Consider the following 23,613-nt stretch of genomic DNA (forward strand, 5'->3'; position numbering starts at 1 on the left):
CCGTGCCTTTGGGTTCGTCTTTCGACGCGATCGATTTCATTTTTATCGAATTAGCGTGCCGTCTTCTGTCGTGCTTGGATTTTATAATCTTTCGTTTTATTTTCAGGTATATTATTTTATATTATTTTATTTTACATACATTGAACACACTGAAAAGCAATGTCTCCCAATAGGGGATGATTTTCACTCGCTTTATTCGGACAAGAATCGTCTCGCAAAGAAATCCTGTAAAAAGACACGTGTTGTCATTGAATTTCGTACCGGAGTTCGTTGCCACGACAACTTTCTACGGATAAAAAGGGAAAATCTGCCGGGCGGTTTTCTAGTTAACGAGAGACGACGCAGTGTATGCCACGCACTCGCGCGCGTCGACGGCAGGCTCGAGCGCACGGCCGCGGATCGATAGAGGGTCACCGTGCATTATAACGCGGTGCCGGTCGCGCCGGCACTTTTATCGGGCACGGGGACTATTTTTCTTCCTTATCCGAGCAGCAGCACACGGCCGCTGAAAACCCGTTTTCTTCGTTTCGGACAAAAAGAGTCGCGCCTCCACTGACCGATCTCCGACGCCCTGGAAGTCGTTAGCAACCCCTTCCATTCGACGTTAATGCACTCCGCGGAATCACGAAGGTCGCGTATTATTAACGGCACGACGCGTGGTTCTGTGTCGAGTCGTTTCGGGTCAGCGGAGAATTTTCTTCGTTCTAATTTCAGTGGGAAACAGCGATTCGTTCGGTTCTGTCTTTAACCTTTCACTTTGCGGTTCAAATAAGTCGGAAGCGAGGGGTGGCAATTTTACCATGCTCTTCACATCGACGGAAACGGAAGGGACGACTATGAGTAAACAAGAAAATTATTCGATATATACGAGGTTAATTATTCGATATATTATATAGCTAATTATTCGACATATTATATTCTCAATCATTCGATACATCACACTCAATTATACGACATATTATACTCAATTATTCGACACACTATACTTATTTATCCAATCTCCAAACCAAGTAAATTTCTATTCCAAGAATATATTTAAATAATAAAATTCTATTCAAAAGAAATCAACCACAAAGGTACCACTTTAGTGAGGGTTGTTTCCAAGGGTTGACGCTATTATTTATCCTTCAATTAATGCTTGTTCAGAATGGAGGGACCCGGGACCACTAATTTCACATAACCGCAGTCCTCGAGGATCCTACGGCGGCGCACGCGAAATTTCAATTAAGGATACGGAAGGATACACACCGTCCTCGAACGTAATTCTCGTGGACGAGCCAACAACGGAAGGTACTTTCTTCCCCCCCACCACTCTGTTAATTGTCGACGCACCGGATCTACTTAGGGCATGTGATGTGAATTCTCATTTAGCCGACATTCCGGCGGGAGAGGTGTCCTGTGGACAGAGCTTAACGCGCGGAGGCTGCTCAAGTGTTCGAGGGTGGAGAGAGAGAGAGATGGAAGAGGAAGACGAGGCGAAAAACGAGAGAGGGGGATTAGAGAAAGATGGAAAAGGCGGAAGAGAGAAAGAGAGAGACAGAGAGGGACAGAGAGGTTAAATACAAAGCATAAAAAGAGTGAATGATCTTAGAGAGAGACACAGCTTACTGAAACAGAGAGAAAGAAAGCTTAGAGAGAGATAGCTTGAAGAAACAGAGAAAAAGGAAGCTTATAGAGACGGAAAGAGACAGTTTAAAGAAACAGAGGAAAGAAGCTTAGAGGGAGAGACCTTAAAGAAACAGGCAGAAAGAAATCTTAAAAAGGAAGAGAGACAGCTTAAAATACAGAGGAAAAGAAAGCTTGGAGGAAGAGAAAGGAAAAGAGAGAAAAAGCTGCTTGAGGAAACAGGGAGAAAGAAAGCTTGAAAACAGAGCGAGACGAAGAAGGTTTAAAGAGAGAGAAAAAGAGAGAGGTCTGCTACTTCTCACCCTTCGGTTACGGGTAGCGCGCCGCGTTCCTATAATAAGTCCTTAACGACCTTTCTAAATGCAGTCGGTGCCTACACGACCGCTACCCACTATGTGACAAGAGCATCCATTAGACCGAGGGTTACGTGGTCCGTAGTGCGTGGGGTCGAACCGGTCGATGAAGGGTGGACCCGAGCCACGCGAGCCGACAGCCAATCTTTTCCTCGATCGGCGGCAGAAAATCCTCTTTCCTGAATCTAACCTCGTTACTCGACCTCTGACCCGAAACAATCCACGACAGGCAACGATTCGACATATTTTATTCGAATAATAAATATCATTTTAGTCGCACGATTTTCGATTTATTGCACGAATGGAATTTTGTTCGGCGGATGTATTACATGTTCGAATAAAATTCCATTTGGTATATATTTATTTTAATAAATATTGAATTCGAAATATTTATTTAAATAGAATTGCATTCGATATATTTATTTCTATGAAATTGCATTCGTAATAGATTTATTTTAATAAAATTGTACTCGAAATATTTATTTCAATAGAATTGCATTCGAAATATTAATTCGAAGAAAACTGTACTCAAAATATTTATTTAAACAAAGCTATACTTCATTTTCTTCAACGTTATCCTAAATTAAAGTCATACATTTATAAAGACCGTATCCCCACCATACACGGTCCAGAGTTATTGATTTTATAGTTCGGATAATTAAGCAGACCGTGGACGTCCGAGCGAATAGGAACATTTGCGGAGAAAATTTCATCGAAACGGCGTCGAGAATTCAATTCCATTTTCTCCGCGGCGAATTAAAAGGTAAATGGCGCCGTATCAAATTCGATCAAAGCCCCCGTCGATTTCTACACGGTTCGCAAAACTTTCATACACGCGTATGTCGGAGAGGCGCATTTTCCCGAATACGATACGCTCGACAATTTCGCGGGTATTTTTGTCGGCTCGTCGATAATTTATACATCGTTTAGGAACGAATTGATATTGATATTTTAATTACACCGTATGGACCGGAGTATATCGCGTTCTACATTTCAATCCGCTCGACCGTGTTCCACCCCGATTAAACTACGGATGCTATTCAATCATCGCGGAAGCGACGCGAGCGGAGAAAACGTCGAACGCGTTTCGAACGAATTTTCAAATACTGTTACCCTTGTTTTCAAGCCGCGCGAATTGTTCGAGCGTTCGAAATGAGAATCATTTCGTTCATTAAAATCGGCGTAGAGTTCGGCGAGACTGTGTTTTATATTTGAACAGAGTTAAATCAGCGTTAGGATTAATTATTAGAATTAAGTTAAAATTGTATTAGGACCAAGATAAATTATTGTTAGGATTAAGTTGAATTAGAATTAAGTTTAAGACTTCTATTATGTGGCACCTTTTAAATCGTCTTAAAGACATTCATTTTAAGACAGAAAACGTTCAGACGTAAAATGGACGTGAAACAGACGTCTTTAAGACATTCAACACTGTATCAAAAATCTGAAAAAGGCGAAAAGTCTAGATCCTACAACTATTTTTATATATTTACAAAAAAAAGAATAGAAAATGTACAAAATACTAGAAAAATTTAAAAAATTAAAAGAAACTATTAAAATCATTAATACCGCTAAAAGCAAAGAGACAAATGGCTTTAAAGCGACGCGTCGAAAATCCGCGCTAAAAAAGAATCGTTCCTCGTCGCTGGAATACCGGCGTCGAACTCGAGAGTGTACCTGTCGAAAGGCGAGCGCAACGGGTTCGAAAGGTATCCGTGTTGCGCTCCGCGCGAGCGGTGAAAAACGCGGCAATCGTTTTCGTGCCGGGCAATAGCCCGGAATGATGCAACGCGCGCGGAGCCGAACCGGCCGTAACTGCGGCGACCGTTTTACAGGTTGCAGGTGCACCTGTGCACCGGTGCAATAATTCAATGGATCGGAGCGCGGTCCGGGTCCGGCGCGCGGAGGCAGCGAAAGAACGCGGGAGCCACGGCGAAACGCGGCGATGATAAATCGCGGCGTCGTCGTCGACCGCGAGCGCGAGCGCATCGGCCGCAATTATTTATTATTTAAGAAAATAAAAGGCCGGACGCGACCGGAACAGAGCCGCCGAGAATGGAGACGCCGCGAGTATCTCGAGAAGGTTAGTACCTTCTCCTAGTGGAGGCTCGAGTCCTAGATCGACGCTATCGCGAGTATCTCGAGTTCCCGAATCGATTGGGATCGTATTCCGCGAGACCCGGCGCATCCGCCGCTCTCCGAGAGCCCGATTATATCGGTACATATTCAAGTTCAAGGTCGACTGCATCCAGTTTCTTGAGTCACGGATCGACCAGACCAGGTTCCTCAAGTGCAGGGTCGCGTCTGTATCAGGTTTCCTGGCGAGAGACCGTATGGGTCTCTCTCCTCGTGTCTAGAAGAATGACTATCGCCGACAGAGTCCGCGGACCCTTTCAGAATCCTGGACGGACTACCATGCGTTCGGTATCCGGTTACATGGGGGTGACACTACCCTAACAATTCCAGCGGTGGTCCATGTATCATAATTAGACTGACGATTTTATCCGTCTATTTTAACCTTTCGCTTTTTTAAGAGACGTCATGTTTTTGAAAATAACTTGGCTGTAAGATGATATTATTCAATTTCGAATGAGTTATATTGTTGCTATGGATTTAATTAATTTTCTATGGGTGGAATTTTCATCTCAATCATGGAATATTCCTCTTCGATTTTTTGGACATGAGTGATATATCGTACGGTTGCGAGAAAAATTAATTTTTCATTTATTATTTTTAAAATATGAAATATAAATTAATTATTACTTATTTAAACATTTGTATGCAATTTTAACATATGGGATCATCGACATAAAGTCGTTCCTAAGATTAAATACTACCCACGCACAATTCCCAAGCATCGAAAAGCCCAGTTTCGCTGATTGGCTCAGCCGCCTCGCGCTTTTAGCACTCGCGCCTCATTGGTCAATGGTTTTCCGTGAATAACTCATTAACGACGCCTCGTAGAAAATTCTTGCAAAGGAAAAAGTTGCTCTAAATGATCTCAGCTACCCCACCACTTCTGTATCATCGTGCATAATCGACACACCTTATACATCGACATTAGAATACGTCCTCGACCGTGTACCGTTATTCCTTTTAAGTCATCGTCGATGACTCGCGCAGATCGCTTAAATTGTCATCCGGCATCGCCACCCACCATCTCGCCCGTTGTCTATGCAAAACCGGCGGCGTGTCTCCCCCTCGCGAACGTAATCGATCTTCGAGAATGTCACCGATGCCCCGTCGCGAGCGATTAAACCGGAGAGCCAGGAGGGGGAGGGAGGCTGCGCGGCTCTCTTTCCACGTCCTGTATCTCATCCACGCGTTTCAAAAGAAACACCGCCGGACGACTCTCTCTCTCTCTCTTTCTCTCTCTCTCTCTCTCTCCCTCTCTCTCTCTCTTTCTGTTGGCCGGCCGAGAGAACGATTGCGACACGCCGTTCGTCGCGCGGACCAAAGAGAAGGAAAAGGACAGAACGTCTCTGCCAGCTCTCATTCTTGAACTCCTTCCATTCATCCGCGGAATGTCGCAATCGGCCACGTACGTTCATTCATAAAAATACGGCTCCCGAGGTGAGGTAATACACTTGCGGGAAGAAAAAGTAACGTGATCGGAGCACCGCGCGGCGCGGAACCCGTCGCGGCGACGCCGCGCTCGCGATTGCCAATTTTTCGGCTGGGTTGCCAATGAGGGGAACGTCGACGGAATCGTTGGGAACGTCGACGACGGCTTTCTTATATTTTTGATTATGGTAATAATTATATTTTTATTGTTTTTAATTTTTCATTATAGGAACGTTATATTTTTATTATTTTATATATTTTTGATTATAGTAATAGCTGATGATTGTGATTATTATTGCTTGTAATTCTAACTACTGTTCTGTATAATTACAATTTGCTTGTAACTACTGTTCTGTATAATTACAATTTGCTTACAATTACATCTATAACTCCCTATAACTACAATTTTCTAAAATTATTTTATCACCACCCGATCCAAATATATAAATAAAATTCAAATTTAGTCAACCATTAATTCACTGTTATTCGACCGCAATTGTTACAAGTCCCCTTCATGGAGCAATTTACCGAATCACGGGTAGACCTAACACGCGATCCTCCGCAAAGTTCGACCGGCATTTGCATTTTCGCATCGGGGACGCGCGGTTTAAATAGCTGCGGAGCCATTGTTTCACGCGCGGCAGTCAGGTCTAAAACGCGGATGAACTTATCCCTCCCCCGTTCCCCTCTGCTCTCTTTCACCTTTTCCACGGCTGTGTAGTCGGTCGAGTCGCGGACCCCATCGCGGGTCGAATCAAAGGTCACCCCGTGTGTGCACACGGCAGCCCCGGTGCACCGCTGTTTAGTCGATAATGTGCCGGGCGATCACGAACAGGGTCGCGCGCGAAATTCCGCATAAGGGTGCACAGGTTCTCTCACACCGATCCGCCCGCCAATGGATGCGCCTCTCTCTCTCTCTCTCTCTCTCCGCCAATGGATATCCCTCTCCGCCAATAGATGCGCCTCTCACCGTGCTAGTTCTGCTCCGGTTCTCCGTGCTTCCGCTTCGCCTTCGATTACAAAGAGCGTCGTCGACGGCGTCGTGCGGGCTCTTAGCATCGGCGTCGGCTCGACATGCCTTCGAGAACTACGGGGAGCTGCGGCAAGGTGCCGGCTCCAACAGCTGGTGGATCACGGTCGGCTGAGCCGCGCGATGTGCAACCGGGGAACGATTGTACAAAGCGATTTCGAGGTTCACTTGAGAGGAACTAAATCGACTGTTAAATTAAGAATGCGAGGACTTCGCGTCTGTTAGGAAATGTACCTCCTCGTTTTAGTGTACGCGGTAGCTGTACGCGTGTCTCTCTGCAATAATTTCAAGCGGTGGCGGAGGAGTAGCGTCGGGGATGCCAGGGAATGTGTGCGCTCTAATAATTTCGATTATTAAGTTAGCTGTTGGCAGGAGTCGCAGGAATCAATTTTGTACGCATAAAAATTGATTTTGTTAAATAGAATGGAAATACCACGAACCAGAGAAATGATTTCAGATTTACGGTTAAAATGGCTCCGAGCGCAAAGGGTTAATTACCGTCGTGGAACGACGCGAAACTATACGTCGAGAAAAAGAATAAATAAAAAAGGGAACAAAGAAGAAGAGGGGAGGCAAAGGCAAAGGTAAGAAGAAAAAGTAGCGTCGTGTCCACCGCCGTCTAACGATCCCACCCCGCGCGCCTCGGTAATTAATCTAACGATACGAATCTCTTCGCGGCGTTTCTTTTCTTTTTTTAATCGTCCGGACAAACGCTAATTAGAAGCGATATATTATACCGGGTGGCTTATCAGCGGAAGAGACTTGAATAATTCAAGCCGTGATTACCGTCAAGGTGAGCCGGTCCCGTGAGGTCGCTTATACTATGCCGGCAAACACCGCACGGTAGAGGTTCGATTCGGAGGATTCAGTGACAAGTGGTTGGAACTTTTTAATTGTTGTAGATATCGCGATGGAGTTTTCACCGAAAATAAGTGGAAAGTACCAGCTTTTAAATGGTGGTAATTAAGCATTTATTAAGATTGTTGCGGAGCAGATTTAGAAGTATATTTTGAGAATAATGTAGCGAAGGGCGTAATAAATTCTTGGAGGATCGCCGTAATTATGTTGCATTATATTATATAATATATTATAGTATATATTACACTAAATATTATATTGCATATTATAGTCTACATTATACCCCACATTACAGCATATACTTATTGGTAACAGAAATGAAATATCAATTCGCAAGAGGCGAATTTTCCGTCGGCGAACCGAGTCCGACGCGGCGCGCGGCAATTAAATTCGCCGGGCGTGGAAGCCGAAAGTATTTCGAGCCGCGGAATTTCGTTTGTTATGCTGGAGCTACCGAAACGGCGGCGCGCGGGATCCGTCGTTTACTCCGCGGGGCTAACAGCCTGGAAGGATGATTTATGGGGCGCGGCCGAGATCGGTGTCCCCGACCAGAAATCTATTCATCTCCTCTCCGTCGCAACGACCGCGCTCTGCCGCGTTCATCTATCATTTAACGGGTCTCGCGCGCGCGCGCGGGATTCGCCGCGGAAATATCGCGAACGGTTTACTCCGCACTCGGGCCGATAAGCGTAAATTTGAAGAATCGCGCGGGACCGGACGGTATTTAGCGTTCGTGATCGACCGGGTGTCGACAGAAGTGATGGACGAGCCAAGAAGCAACGCCGCCGCGATTCCGTCTCGAGTCGTCCCGGACGGATTACAATAAACAACGCGCTTCGCTGCCAAGAAGCGGTGTACACCGCCGACGTGTATTTAATCATTTGGCTGGGGTTTCCGAGACGCGAGCACGGACGGATTTTTCTACGAGCCAACGACGCGATTATTAATCGCGTTTGATCGCGAAAATATTTACGCCGAGTATTTTCAACGAACCCTGACAGATACCGCTTCGGTTTCATAGTGATTTTTACTATTTTACTATATTTTACTATGTTTTATTATATTTTACCATGTGTTCGATTCTGTCAAGGGTTTTTAATAGTCAAGGCTTTTTTAATGATCGCCGCGTATTTCCGGCGCGGTTCGACCGAGGATTTCGCGTTTCTAGGTGAACCCGAAAACGCCGCAACCGCCGCCGAGGCAGACTTTGCTATTTTTACACGGTGCACATGCACACACGGTGTACGGCGCAAGGTTCCGCGGGGCTCGCGAACAACCGACAGCGAGCCGGACAGCGTTATTTCAACCGAACACGTTCACCACCATTTTTACCACGATTCTGTTTTCAATGGTGCTGGGGGCAGCTTTGTCGTTGTCCGAGATTCGCGAAACATTCTCGCACAATGCCTGGCTAATTAATAAACTGTTCTACCCTTTCTACGCTCCCGATTACTGTATTGCGAAAAAGTTTGCACGGCCGAGGCTGCTATTCGTTTGTGTGCGAAAGTTACGCCGCGAACCGAGTTAGTTTATATAAATGAAAAATTGGCGGACGGCGTTGGGTAGGTTTAATTGTTTAATGGGGGATTTTTGTGATGTTTGTAGATGATTTAGGAAAAAGATTGTTAGGGATGATTAGAAATTTTGTTTGCCAGCCTGCGAAATTGATTCTTGCGATTTATAGCGACAATTTCACTACTCAACAATTTTTTTAAATCTCAACTTTGTTATTATAAAAATTATTATCGAACGCAATGGAATAATTCTAGCGGTGCCTCGGAGTCACCATTCGAGTGTAAAGGGTTAATACGAAAAATATTCTACTAGACGAGTAATTCAAGAGCACTAACTATCCTAATAATTTAAAATGTATACCTTAGACCAATAATTAAAAAATTATTCGCCATCCTAATAATTCAAAAATTATACCTTAGACCAATAATTCAAGAAATATTCCCCAGACAAAGGACTCGAAAACTATCCGCCCTACAAATACCAGGGCAAACTATTCTGCAGACGAACACGATCGAAAAAGTATCAGCCAGGCTAACGATTGGAAATATATTCAGCGAGCTAACGGGAGGAGCCACGCTAAAAACGCGACGGGTTCAATCGAAGACGGGGGTTGCGGCGATGGCCGGAAACGATAGAGCAGGAATATCGAATGAGGGGTTTTCCCGTGGCAATTTCGCCACGGCGAAAGAAGCGAGATCGATCGTTGATAGCCCGGGGAGCGAAATTCTAAAGTTAGATCGTCTCTGCATAATTTCTGTTCGGCGTGTGTTCGCCGCGGAGCTGAACGGAGCGGTGCGCGCGCCGCGTTCGAGACTACGCTTCAAAACCGAAGAAGAAATTCCGCTGATGCAACTGCGGCCGGTGCGCGGCCGAATATCTCGCGTTCCAGGCCGCGTCAATTTCGAGAAACATTTAAAAGCTGTACACACACAGCCTTTGTTTCTTTCCTCGCCGCAAGGTGTCTCTCTCTCTCTCTCTCCTCTCTCTCGCGATCGCCGATCCGCGTCTGTCAACGGCAGGTCCCGAAGCTTCTAATTCTTTTATCGGGCAAAAGGGAATGGATACGCCCCGCGCGGGAAACACCGATGTGGGCCATCGGCTTTTTTGTCCACGAATGCGCCGCTGAAATTCTTATCTGGGTCACGGGCCGTTTGTCGTTCGCGAAAGGGTTACAATTCCGGGCGAAAAATTGGGACGATCGCGGCCCCGGAAAACGACGAGTTCGACAATGTTCCCAGACTTTGAAAAATTTTTTCCAGGAATGCCGTTTAGCCTAAGATAATATTCGATCCTTCCCCTTTAATTGAAAAAAAGAAACAGTGAACTGCGATTTTTTCTCGCGAAGTTATAGCAGTTTGAAGTAACCCTTGCATTTGCTGCTATATAAAGATCATGAACTACTACAGAATTAAAAATATACAATGATAACGGTACAACGAACTTAGAATCGAGAAATAGTATATTAAACTAGAAGATTCAAGCTTTAATTTGTAACAAGTCTCATCGTTTTATAATAATTTTTCACGAAGTTATTAAGAACGAAAGGCGGCGAAATTTAACCAAGATCGCTCCAAGCTGTTGAAGCGCTTCGAAGTGCATTTACAGCGCGGATATTTTGGAGATCGATGTATACAGCTGAGTTAAAGTGTTTTGACAAGCAAGAAGAAGGCAGACGCGAAGCTCTTTCCTATAGCTCCGATCCGCGGATCAATTTATTTGTCCAGAAACGGCGGGCCGCGAGGCTCGGATTCGTGGCGCGCGCGCGCGAGCGCGACGACCCAAATATCTCGCACGAAAGTGCAGCATAGACGAAGCAAGGCCGTATCAAAGGATCGAACTCGGAACGGCCTGCATTTCACCGGCGATATCAGAGAGACACGAAAGAGCCAGGGGGGAAGGGAAGGAGCGATCGGGGGCGCGCGGCGCGTCGACTCGCGTATCCCCGATGACAAAAAGTTTCGACGCGGCCCAGAAAACCCGGTTGGAATTTAGCGGTCCCGACGACGGGGCAAAAGGGTTTCTTGCCTTTTACCAAGAACTCTTCTAATTGACGCTAGGCCGAAGAAACGGGGCCCCGGGATTCACCGGCGGAATTTCACCTGTCCTCTTTCCTACACCCATCCGCTCTGTTACGTACGAGCGCACAATGAAATTCCGTGGAGGAGGTAATGCCGTCGATCGCTTTGTTTCGTTACCTTTTTCCCACGGTGTTTAACATTCAGCCCGTCGAGCCGGAGAGAGTCTGTTGCTGCTGCTAGTGCAGCAGCTACTCGCTGAAATTCGAGTCTTTCGTGTCCTTCCGAACAAGTTGTCGGCGATGGATTTGAACGGTGGAGTCGTAAGCCGATTGCGTGTACAGAGAGGGCTCTCTTCGGTTGGTGGAACCGGTGGCACCGGATGCGAGCCGAAACCGGAAGGCTCGACGCAGTTTTATTCCGGCGATGGAGAAATGGCAAACGGCGACGAAGGTGATTTTATTTCACGTTAAAGAGCGTAAAGTTTTATGTATTTGTTGAATAAATCGTTGTGAAATTTTATCACGATTAATTAAAAAACTACTCAACCTCCACGAATAATCTACTGAAACAAAAATGTCGCGACACCAAAAATTTCTTCACAGTGTCCACGTTTATTTCTCGAATGAATTTCTCGCAGTACCTTTTCAAACCAATTTCTCCAACATATGAATATAATAAATAATAAATAAACAATTTTTCGAATGCCAAAAGCATCGAAAGAGCCGGAATCTGTATAGCATTAAAGGTACATGAATGGAACAGTATCAATGGTTCCGGTGGGTTTTAAACGAGCCGAGTCTTCATTAAAGTTGCATCTCCTCCGCCGATCCTTCACCTTTTTCCGGGCATCAATAATTCCGAGTATACTTTCTCCGGGTCAGACGCGGTGATCCTTCGAAGAGAGAGAGAGAGAGAGAGAGAGAGAGACTGGTCTGCATACAGGTGATCCATCTATTCTCGACTGATCTTATCCGGATGAGTCGCGACGGCATCACGTGAACCCGAGTGCAACGGAACCCGATTACCATCTTCCCTTATTTCCTTCAACAAGATCGCGTGCTCGCGTTTTCCACCCTTTTTTCTGGCTCGCGATCTCCGCGAGATCCTCTCTGCGTCAGTTTTTCCTCGAGTACACCGTCTCTCGCTCTCTTTCGAGCACTCCCTTCCTATCTTTCACTTTTTTCTACTCACTCTCTTGCTATCTTTCGCTTTTTTTCGCTGACTATCTTGCTATCTATCGCTTTCTTTCGCTCGCTCTCCGGCTCTCCATCTCTCTCGCGTCCACTCAGTAATTTTTTTTCCTAGTCTCCCTCTCTCCTCCCATTTTTCCTCTACCTTCCTTCGAAGCCGGGATATCCGGAAACGAGAGAGGATTTCGCAACTCGATCGAGTTGCGCGTCTCCCTCGCGCGACAGATATAATTGCGAATGAGATTATATACCCCCGGTTGCAAATCCTATTCAACGCTTTCACGTCGGCTACGGTCGTTTCGTGCATTTTCGCCGGATGGATATGCCCCGGAGGCAAAAAGAAAAAAAAAGGAGCGCCCCGGTTTTATCCAATAACGTCGCGTTCGTCAATTATAATGGCTATCCCAGCCCTGTAATTGAACGTTACGTTCCATTAAAAGATTCGCGCACGTGTTTCATTTCCTATTGTTTCGTATCAATGACTGATATATGTACACAGAAGACATTTGCTTCGTTGCAACTTGTCTTGTATGGTTGTCCATGGTAAATTGTTTTGGCAAAAATTATCATATCAAATCAGGAAGTTCATTTATAAATCAGAGGGTTACTTTATAAATCGACAATATTACATAATAATATATAATATTACATAATAATATATAATATTACACAATCTCTGGAATTATTCTTACCAAGTTTAATAAACAATTTCGACCGTCCGACAAACGCAGAATCGCTATCGATTACTCTTCGACAACGCGAAGGAATGGAAAACATATTCCCCGACGCTTTAAACGAAAAAAAAAAATATATCGAAGCGCGATAAAGGGTAGCAACGCGTGCGTTCGCTATGCGACGATGGCGATGGCGATGGTGGTGCGCATTGGCCGTCACGGTGGTGTGTCCCTTTTACCGGTTTCGGTCCGCAGCCATTCAGAAAAATCGTTCATTCAGAATAACGCTTTGGAAGCGGAGTCACAAACGACGGATCCTCGCGGGGCCATCTGTGGAATAGTCTGGGGGGGGGAGGGGGGGGGGGGGGGTGCCTTCGACAAATACGAATTGAAAAGGCACAGGTGTATTTACCTTCGAAACAGGCCGCGGCGATCACGACGGCTAACGACGAGGCGGAGACGCGATCGTCTCGGGCAGACACAGGCAGAGAAAGAGAGAAAGAGAGAGAGAGAAAGAGTGAGAGGGTGGAAGTAAAAGAGAGAAGTAAAGACACAGAGAAAAAGAGAGAAATAGTGATAGAGAGAAAGAGAGAAAAGGAGTGAGAGTGAAAGAGAAATAGAGAGGGATATATAGGGAGAAATAGTGATAGAGAGAAAAGGAGTGGGAGTGAAAGAGAACTAAAGAGAGAAATAAGAGCGAGACAGCGAGAGAGGCACCCTCAGAATTCCACGAACAGGATATAATCGTCGCCGACGTAAGGGGGGGAATGGTCGGGCGACAAATAACGTAACATCGGAACGCCTTTGATCCTCGCGCGATCTTCCGCCCTTCTTCTCTTTTTCTCTTCCTCTCGATCTTTTTCGACAACGGAAATTGCCGGCATGCGGGCCGGCGTTTCCCCGCGCGTTGGAACTCGTCCGTACAGTAACGCCCGGGCCCTCTCGTTACACTCGCATTACTCTATTGTTCCATTGTTCTATTGTTCTAGTTACGGGCGCAAGTTGTAAATAACGGCGCAACAAATTTCTTCGTACCGCAATATTGGCTAGAATTTAGTAATCCCCGTTGGCCGTCGAAACGTCTCGCGACACGTAAATAATGCTTCGAGTGCGCGCGCGCGCGCGCGCCGAAGGCGATTGCGTTTAGCCCGTTGCGCATAACTTTGCATGCTAATGTTTACCTGGGCTAATTCAAACGAATTATCATAACACCTGCTGCGCGGTCCCCTACCCTAATTAATTTTCATTAGGTCGGAGGGAGGGGACGGTTCGTTTTGACTGGCCGTCGGCGGAAGAGGATCGCGAATCGACGGTCTTTCGAGGCGCCGTGAAATTGCGCCGTTTTTTTTCAACGACAAATTGGCTGCCTGTAAACTGGAGAGTTGCACAAGGTGTCGAATTATTCTTGAAAGTGTGTACAACGATCTCTATATATTTATTTATTTATTTATTTCATTTTACTTTAATTCATCTTATTTTCACTTTATTTTAGACTTTACTGTGATTTTAGGGTCGCTGTCTTTTATACAGTAGAAACCTCGTTATCCAAAAAGTTGTAACCGGCCTGGTTACCTATTGTCTCCAGGCGAGCGATTTCATCTCATTGTGCAATACCGAATTATTCGTAAACATAACTGCGTCGTATCGCGGAAACACCGCGCAATATTGTAGAATCGACCTCGCCGTCGTTTCAGCGTAAAAGTTTGTAAACTCCGTTCACCCACGGGCGACCCGTATTTAGCCGAGGAATCGGCATTCCTCGCTCTTCCCATTATATAAATAAATGAGATTTATGTACTCTAAATAAAACCAAATTTCTATCAAATAAAATCCATTAATTAACCCTCGGGCAAATCCTTGCGTCCAGCGACACGAATCTCGCGTAAATAGCCGACGCGGACAGTAACCGGGCGTGTCGGTTCATAGAAAATCTACGTACGTTAACCCGTGTGAAAATTGGACCCGGTTACAAAGTTATTGGACGAGACGAGAAAGTTTCGTGGTCGCCTTGGCGGCCCTACAGAATTTCGTATTCCCTTTCCTTCCCGGGGAATAAATAGGAGATTTACTCGGAGCCGATCTCAAGGCCGGCTCTCGGCCCAGTCCGAAGGGAGTGTCGTGTTTCAGATCTCTTCGGTGTCAAGGCTCCTCCTCGTTCGAAGGCCTGGCACACATTGTTTAGCGCTAACATTTTCCACCGGAGAAGAATCGAAAGAAGCCGCCGACGGCTGTCTCGAGGCCGGACGATACTCGGGAAGCCGAAATTTTAAATTCTAGGATCATTTTTCTATAATCTAGATTTGTAGGTTAAAACAGCTTCGAGTGCAAAGGGTTAATTCTCAAAAAGCAATTCAGATGTCAGCGATTTTTCTGCGGCCTATTTCGTCACATTTTCACAGGTGTTCCCTTCGGTATAAAAAGTAAAAAGGGGGTTGATTCGCAGCGTCGTTTTACTCTTGAATTTTCCCGCGACGATCGCGTCGTTCGCTAACAAGCCCGAGCGATCCGTTTAGCCTCCGCAATTAGGAATTAGCCGCGACAAAAAAAAAACTGTAGCCGGTCGAGCGTAACGGTACACGAAATTAAGCCCGTGTACGGACAAAATGCAACGCTCGGCGCGATGTTTAGCGAGCCGATTCCGCGCGTCCCGATGCGAAAAACCAGACGCGCGAGCGCGCGCGCGAAATGCAAAACGCGCTGTTGGAAAACTAGTTCGTTAAGGAATCCAGCCGCGGAGGAAGTGCATCGGACAGCGATGCGATACAGTTACGGGCAGACAGAAAACGCGGCGCGGACGTACGGGCGAATGAATCGCGCGGCGCGCCGCGATTAGATCGGAAATAATAAGGACTTTTCTGGCCCCGTGGAACGTGTTCCCTTATCGAGGCTCGCATCGGCTACCCCATCATTCTTACTTACAGCGGGCAAATGCGTTTCCAATGGGGGGGGGGGGGGGGGGGGTGGGGGGGAGAGGCTTCGAACGAGCTCGATTATAACCGCGTAACCCTCTTTGTAATTCAATTTCATCCGGATTCCTGGTCAAACGTCTAATTGCCTTCGATCGTTTCTTAATTGTTCATAAATCAACCATTTGTGTATAAATCGATCCTCTAATACATAAATCGATTCTCCGATACATGGGAAGCCCGATCAAGATCTTATCTAAAGCCTCCAATTTCGACCACAAGGGCTAATCAAATTCTACGATTAATATTGAAATCTTCGCGCAACCCTTAACAACCGTAAAGCCGTCAGATGTTGTTTTAAATTATAATTGAATTAATAATTAAAGTGCAGCTTTACCCTTGCTAAATCGATTCTTGCGACTCTTAGAATCGGTTTTGCTTCAAAATGATTTTGCAACGTGATAGAACAACTTTGACGGTGCGCCAGAGTCGCCATTCGATTGCGAAGTATTAAAGTTCGATTATAAAGTGACTTACCTTTTCGATGGCTTCCAGCGCCGCTTCAAAACTCCCAGCATGAGTAAACCGATGTAAACGAGGCCCAGGTAACGACGGGCTTCCGACACCCAGGAGCGTATCAACCACCAACACCACCAAAACCAATCACCACACAACAACAGCAACCACCGGTTCAGCCTCGTCGATCTTTCCGAAAGACCTTGCTTGTCACACGAGTCACACCATGATCGTTCACTGTTCCGCGATATTTGGCGCCAGAGTAATTCGCTGCACCACCACTCACTGCGACCACTCGATATAAGACGGAGAGGAGGGTGGGTATCGATATTAGATCGGCACTCGCGATATACTTTCGGGCTGGACTCCCCCTTGGCCGCAGAATTCTCACACCTTGGGGAACGCGAGGAAACTTGGTTGAATTTCGTCGTCGCGTGGCCGAGCTGATTTAAGAAAGGTTTCGCGTATTTTTATTGCGAAGTAAAGGGGGTTGATTCAAGGATTTTTATTACGAATTAAAAAGTCGAACGAATTACGAGTTGAAAAATCGCGCTTCCGTGTTACGGGAATTTTATCGATCTGCCGGAAGGTTGTAATCTATCGAGACGCTTGAAATCAGTGTAAAAATATCGCTCCGAGATAGACGCTGTTTATCTTCGGATTAATTCCGAGGTATTCAACAATGGATTCCTTGGATTAGGTGGACTGCGGGCGTTATCGATTCGGGAGCGTTAATCTCTGGTGGATAACGATAACGAAATGGGGAATCCGTCGATCGCGAAGAATCTCTCGATCGCGGGGAATTGGATCGCGGGGAGTCTCTCGATCGAGGAAAATCTAAATCGAGGGGAAACCTGCGATCGCGGGGAATCTGGATCGAGAAGAATCTCTCGACCGAAGGGAATCTCGATCGCGGCGAATCCCTCGATCGTTGCACCGATCCGTTAACGCATAATAAGGTCTCCGCGCGTCGATACGGGTGAACGTCCTGCCACGCTATATTCGCCGGCGAAAGAAAGACAGGGAGACGCGTCGATAGTTATGTCACGCGCCCCCGACGATCCCCTTCGCTTCGAAATAAAACCCTGTAAAACATCGAACACGCTCAGAGCAAATAACGACGCTTCTCGAATCTTATCGTCCGCGATCGTCGACGAGCCCGGTTAATTAACCGGTAAAATCGTAAGCTCGGCACACGAGACTTCGAAGCGCGAAATCCAATCCTCGCTTCCAGAAGGGGAAAAAACGACTGCTATCGCGAGCTGCAACCCCTTCGCCGACGGGACGCGAGTGTGGTCTTTAGCAATAGTACAGTCTGAGTAAACGTCATCGCCTGATGAGCTTTACATCAATAATCCACTGTTACTCGTGTCCCCGAGATAGGTGCGCGCGCGCGCCCGCCGCCGCCACTGATTAATTAGCCGGCTATGACCGAGCACGAACGCGCCCCACGGCTTGCCGGATTAATCGTTCGCGAATAATAAAATTGTTAATTTAATAAATGAATAATTTGTTAATTTAGTACACAAGTGTTATTACAAGTGCAAGGAACGTTGTGTATTTATTCGAGAAGCAGAAATTTTGGCACGAATTGCTCCGAAACGGAGACTTGGCAGATTATGTCAGCGCGCGAATATCGCGAAAGAACCGCGCGCGCGCCTAAAATCGTCCCTCGGAACCGGGCCGACGTTTCTCGAAGTGTCGCGTGTCGTTTTCCCCGGGTTGCCTCCACACCGCATCGATCGATCGATGGTTCTCGCGAGGATCTACACGGGTAATCTAGCCGAACCAGAAACAGAGAGGACGGGGGCAGACGATTGCGCGCGGAAACGTTGCCAGCGTAACAGACGCCTCCCTCTCATTTAACCCTATGCGGTTATGAATCACCGTTGCCGTTCCGAGGGGGTCACTCGAGGCACCCGCGACCTCCACTTTGCCACTGGACAAGAAGCACTGGCGTAACCTTGCACCGCGAGCCGTTTCGTTCGACCGGACCCCGCTTCAAGACCACACCGCTGTCGAAAAAGCTCGACGAAAAAGAGCCTCACGGCCCCTCTCTCTCCCTCTCGACACGTTTACTCACGGTTTTTAAGGGCTCACTGCGTCTCTCACCCTTTCGACGATGGTGCGCGCGAAGAAAACACACTCCACGACTTGCACGACGTAGTTATCGAACGTGTCCCGACGCGAATCACCGCGGCCGAAGCAAAAACGCAGCGATCAGAGGAAGCTAAGGTCGCGCGCGCGGAAACACTGACACGAACCGGCTGCGCGCCGAACTCGAACTGAACCAAAGACAGAGATGGCAGACCACGCGGTGTACTCCTTCCCGGCCGCTACGCCGGGCTTCTCCCTGCCCTCCCTCCATCCCCACCACTCTCTCGGCCGCCTATCCCCACGGACTTCCCCTGGCGGCCAGGCTCGGCTCAAGGTTCCCCCCGATACCAACCGTACGGATGAAAATTTCCTAAAAAATTACGACAGGATTCTCGGTTAACCAAATTAGACGCGGAAATAGGATGTAAGTATTTGAAACAGTTCATTTAACCTTATTTAAGAGCAACATTTTTTATTTTACAAATAATGGAAGAAGATATCGTCAAAGTGATGGGATTGGATAGATTTTATTTTAAAAAAATCCAATCGTTTTATTTAATTGTCTAAGTAGTTTTGTGATATTTTTAAGACGTTTTTCAACGTAACACAATTCATCGTAACAATTACACGTGCTCCAATTTTACCTCCCTTTATATTTAATAGCAAACAAACAAATAACAAGATATTATTAACATTCCCTTCTTGATTAAATTCTCGAATATATTTTCTCAGAGAAGACGCGTCGCAATATACAGTAAAATATAAAAGAGGACTCGAATACACAGGGAAGGCTTTACCGGCATCGTTTAAAACGGTGCTCAAGCGAGACAAATGAAAACCGAAGTTCCACGGTGTAAAGCGTGTCTCCTTAAATCTCGTCCGACGATTCGCGAAAGCCTGGCATTAAAACAGGCGAACCAAACCCGGCGCTGAAGTAAAAGTCGAAATGCGCCGCGCGCGACGCAGTAAACCACGTGTTCATTAGAAAACACACGCGCGGTGCGCGAACTTACAGGATCGCGTCCCCGGCGTCCCTGTAACCCGGGCATAAAAAGCCCAGGGACAAGCCCAGGGAAACGGGCTTTAACCGCGTAATCTCGTGTTTACTAATCGGATTACGGCATAGTTAATTCGTAGGAAAACCGACGCTGTTATTCCCGATGCGCCAACCATTCCGCCAGAGTCTCTCTCTCTCTCTCTCTCTCCCTCTCTCTCTTCTTATCGTTTGTAGCGACGTTGATTGCCCCACGCGTGATTCTTGTAACGAGGTAGAGTATAACTCTCGATTTTACGAAATAATTGCCAATGCGGGAATTAGGCGAGATTTTTAATCTCAATTTTTTATAGTTTTTTAAATTTTTATCGATTTCTAGAATTTTGTAGATTTTTAGATTTTCACAGATTTTTAGATCTTTATAGATTTTCAGATTTTTATAGATTCTAGATTTTTATAGATTTTGAGATTTCTATAGATTTTTAGATTTTTATAGATTTTCAGGTTTCTACAGACTTTTAGATTCTTATAAATCCTAGATTTTTATAAAATCTAAACTTTTATGGAATATTTTTAAATTCTAGATTTTAATAGATTCTAAATTTTGAATAACGTTGAAACGGTCCAAACGGAACGCTCGCGTGCCCGGCAACAATTGGCGTACGCGTTATGGGAAACGCGAGACCCGCCACTTGACCCGAACCAAACGCAAATCGCATTAACTTATTAATACTAAGCAAGAGGAATATACCCCGACAGCAGCTTTGCTAAAAAATTATGAGCTCGCCTCTTGACATTTGCCCGTCCCACGAGAATATTCATCTTCCTCTCTCTCTCTCTCTCTCTCTCTCTCTCTCTCTCTCTCTTTTTCCCCCCTGTTCCTACCCCACCTGTATGGCCGCCGGCTAAAGGTCGCCCTGGTTTCTTTCTATTTCTAAAGCAAAAATAGCTTTCTTTAATTAGGGCTTATAAGTCAACACCTGCGACACATGGAATCGTGTTTCAAAATTAATTAACCATAGAACTACCCCATGGGATTACGTCCACTTTATTTTTCAATTGTCTACTGACTCGTGGATAAATGATACAATTTTTAATATTTCTAATATTTATTATTATTAATATTTAGTTTCGAATTTTTCTTCTAATTCGTGTCTTTGACTTTATATTTTCTATTTTAAAAATAATAAACATATAATATATATATTTCGATTATTGAGATTTGATTTGAAATTGCTCTGCAATCCCTGTTTTGTTATCCGCGTGATCACGTGAAGAAAGAAGGGAGGTAGTTTTGAGGTTATAGCAGGAAAATCCCGAACGCGCCACGATGCGCTCGCGCGTTTCCGTTTTAGAATTTGCACAATGCTTGTAATAAGCCGAAGGCGGTCTCCACGCTTCGAAAGTCCGCTTCGCGTGTATTATTCTTTCGCTTCAACGAATTAAAACAGGCGGCTCCCTGAGAACTCCCCCCCGTCAAACACAATGCTAACCGGTAATTGAATTGTCATGCTTTCAAAGAGTTCCACCCCGAAATTGAAAAATCCTCTGCCCTCTGTTCCCATAGAACATCCGTCGTGGAATCCCGGGAAAACGTACGGTTATTTCTACAATTATCTAGTACAATTTCTACAATTCCTGTTTACGTCTTTATAACGTCTATCGTTGGTCCAGCCGCTGTTTAAAATAAATTTTAATAACTTCAAAAGGCTCTTAGAGCAATGCGGTATTTGAAAAAAAATTATTGCAATGTTAAAGAAATAATAGCTACATAAACTATAAAATAAACGTATTTACATCGAAAGTAACGTCTCCATATTAAAATTACAACAGTCTCAAATTCGAAAGGGTTGAAAGCGGCACGAAACTGCATCGAAGCCAACGAGCCGACGAAAATCATTTCCAACCGATATATTTACAATTCGCCGAGCGACAGCAGGTGATGCTAACGCCCGCATACTTTCTTCCGTGCGCCGTAGAAGGCGCACCGTCGAAGAATTATTATGTAAAGGTACAGCGCGCTAAGTGGTATAACGTATGTGACAGATACAGCACGAGTTTCGAAGACGGGCGAAATATCCCCGGGTGCGACTCGTCGTCGTTCGAACTTTCCACTTCTGGAAATGCAATCGCGCCGAATTATTCAGCTTCTTCCGGCGCATCAGCCCCGTTGCCTCGAACTTCTTCGCGAACGCCCGGTTCGGCATGCGACTGCAAAAGTTGACGCGGCGCAGTCGGTCGGTGCACCAATTCCGTCGTCGTCGAATATCCCCGGACGGCATCATGCTTCCTCTCCGGTTTAGAGGTTCTGGGGGCTCGGCTAGCCGGCTTCGGCGGCGCTCGGCCACAATCGCAGAGACGATGCATCGATTTTTCCTTCGTTGCAGCCGCTCCTCTCTCTCTCTCTCTCTCTTTCTCTCGCTCGCTCGCTCGCTCTCTCTCTCTGCAACCCCCGCTGCATGTGCATCGTCTTCGCAACGCTTCGGCGACCCTCTCTTCCGGCCGTTTCGGACTTCACCTTCTAGGCGAGCCGACTCACCCCTTTCCCCCCCACATCAAATGCAGGAGGAAAGTTTCGTCAATGTATATTGTGATGGAATGTCGCGTTTCCTGGTCGAAATGATAAACAATGTACTGATAAGTATATTAACAAGTTTTATGTGAGAACCATGGTTTGGTTGTTGAAATATTGTTATTAATAATTTGTACGGTCTCGCTAGACATTTGTCGTGTTTTCTGGCTAAAATGATGATTTATATATTGACAAATAAATTAACTATTCGCAGAAGAAAAAGCAGCGATCGCAAGCGCCAAACAAATAAAACGTAGATCAAGCCGTTGTTCTTTTTGATCGGCCAATAGGAAAGCTTTTATCGCCGAGCGAAGAGCTCGCCGGCCAACCGCCTGTTAATCCGTCACCGAAAAAAATTTATCGCCCCTTTCCCCGGTCAACTTCCCGAAGTACAAAGTTCCTTCTCGTCTTATTTCCATGAAAAAGTTCCTCGCACACTTTTCATCGTCCACCGTCGCGCAACTTTCTCGACGAGGTGGTTCTAGATTTAATAACACCACGGAGAAGATATTGCCGGTCGCTGCAATATAAATTCTATTCGATAGATTGTTTTTTGAAAAAAATTATCTCCGGCGAAGTTTCACCGCTTCGAAAAATCTATCATCTATTATGGAGAACGAGGATGACAGAATCTACTCGTAATCGGAACAAGTGTCAGACGATCGGCGACGCGTGGATAAATCCAGACACACTGACACACATTTCGAGCAACCTTCGAAACGTGATAATTAGCCCCGGATGTACAAAGGAGACACGGCTCTCCCTCTAAGGGCTCGCGCGTTCCCCGCCAATGAGAATTATCCAAAAATAAAAGAGAAGTTCTCCGTCGGGGAATGGAACCGTTCCCGGCAGCGCGCCGCGCGCGGATTCTTTTCATTCGAACAAAGAAAAAGCCGCGGAGCGAAAGCCGCGTAAATCAAAGAGTAAAAACTCGTAAAAAGATTGGGGTTGTTCAAGGACACTAGACACGCGAAGGCGCACCAAAGTATTCTCTCGCGGCACTCGACCCGATTTCCATCCGCGTCGCGTAATTACCGGCGGGTTGGACGCGTGCGTCCGTTCCTGAGGGAAACACTTGCTTGCTCTCTCTTTATTTCTCTTTTTATGATAAAGCTGCAAAGAGGGATGAGATTAAATCGCATCGATTTGGAATCGAAATTGCCGATAACAGTACGCAGTATCTTGCGCAAATTCCGCCATTTCGACGCTTGGACAATCGCGCCGAGAACCTAAAAGTTTGCTGAAAAATTCAGTATTTTATTTACTTTAAAAAGAAAAAGGGAGAGAATGAAGAAGAAAGAAAAAGCGAGAAAAAGGTAGAAAAAGAAAGAGGGAACGGAAAACGGCCGTTGAAAGGGGCATCGATGCCTCCGGACGTGTTCTCTCCGTCTTGTCGCCGCGATATAAAATACCGGCTGAAAAAGGCCGCGCTGAATGGCCGACGGCCCGGCTAAAAACCGGACTTGCTCTCGTTACGCCGCGCCAAAGAAACGAAGCGACCGCTCTGAGCCGCCCGGCCGTCGCATCGGCGCAGGTGAGCCGGCCAGATGACCGCCGCGGAAACGGTGAATGAAGAACCAGCCGGGGAGAGCGTTTTCGTTCGGACGCCGTTCGTTGCACCGGGCCCCGGGGTCGGGCCGGGTCGGGCCGGCGTGCTGCGCCGCGGGCGCGACAAGACAAATGTGCGAGCGCGAACCGAA

At 46.2% G+C, this 23,613-nt stretch overlaps 1 protein-coding gene across 1 annotated transcript in view; it reads right to left on the bottom strand.

Moving 5' to 3' along the window:
- LOC144477146 (uncharacterized) overlaps positions 1-18,518 on the bottom strand; it is a 330,738-nt gene extending 312,220 nt beyond the window's left edge. The window contains exons 1-2 of the mRNA XM_078194634.1: positions 18,334-18,518; positions 16,272-16,643 (exon numbers count right to left, since the gene is read on the bottom strand). Of these exons, the coding sequence (XP_078050760.1) occupies positions 16,272-16,312 (41 nt within the window). The 5' untranslated portion in view covers positions 16,313-16,643; positions 18,334-18,518. The remainder of the gene's footprint in view (positions 1-16,271; positions 16,644-18,333) is intronic.
- Positions 18,519-23,613: the final 5,095 nt, after the last annotated feature.

Source organism: Augochlora pura, chromosome 11 (assembly GCF_028453695.1).
Source record: "Augochlora pura isolate Apur16 chromosome 11, APUR_v2.2.1, whole genome shotgun sequence".
NCBI lineage: Eukaryota > Metazoa > Arthropoda > Insecta > Hymenoptera > Halictidae > Augochlora > Augochlora pura.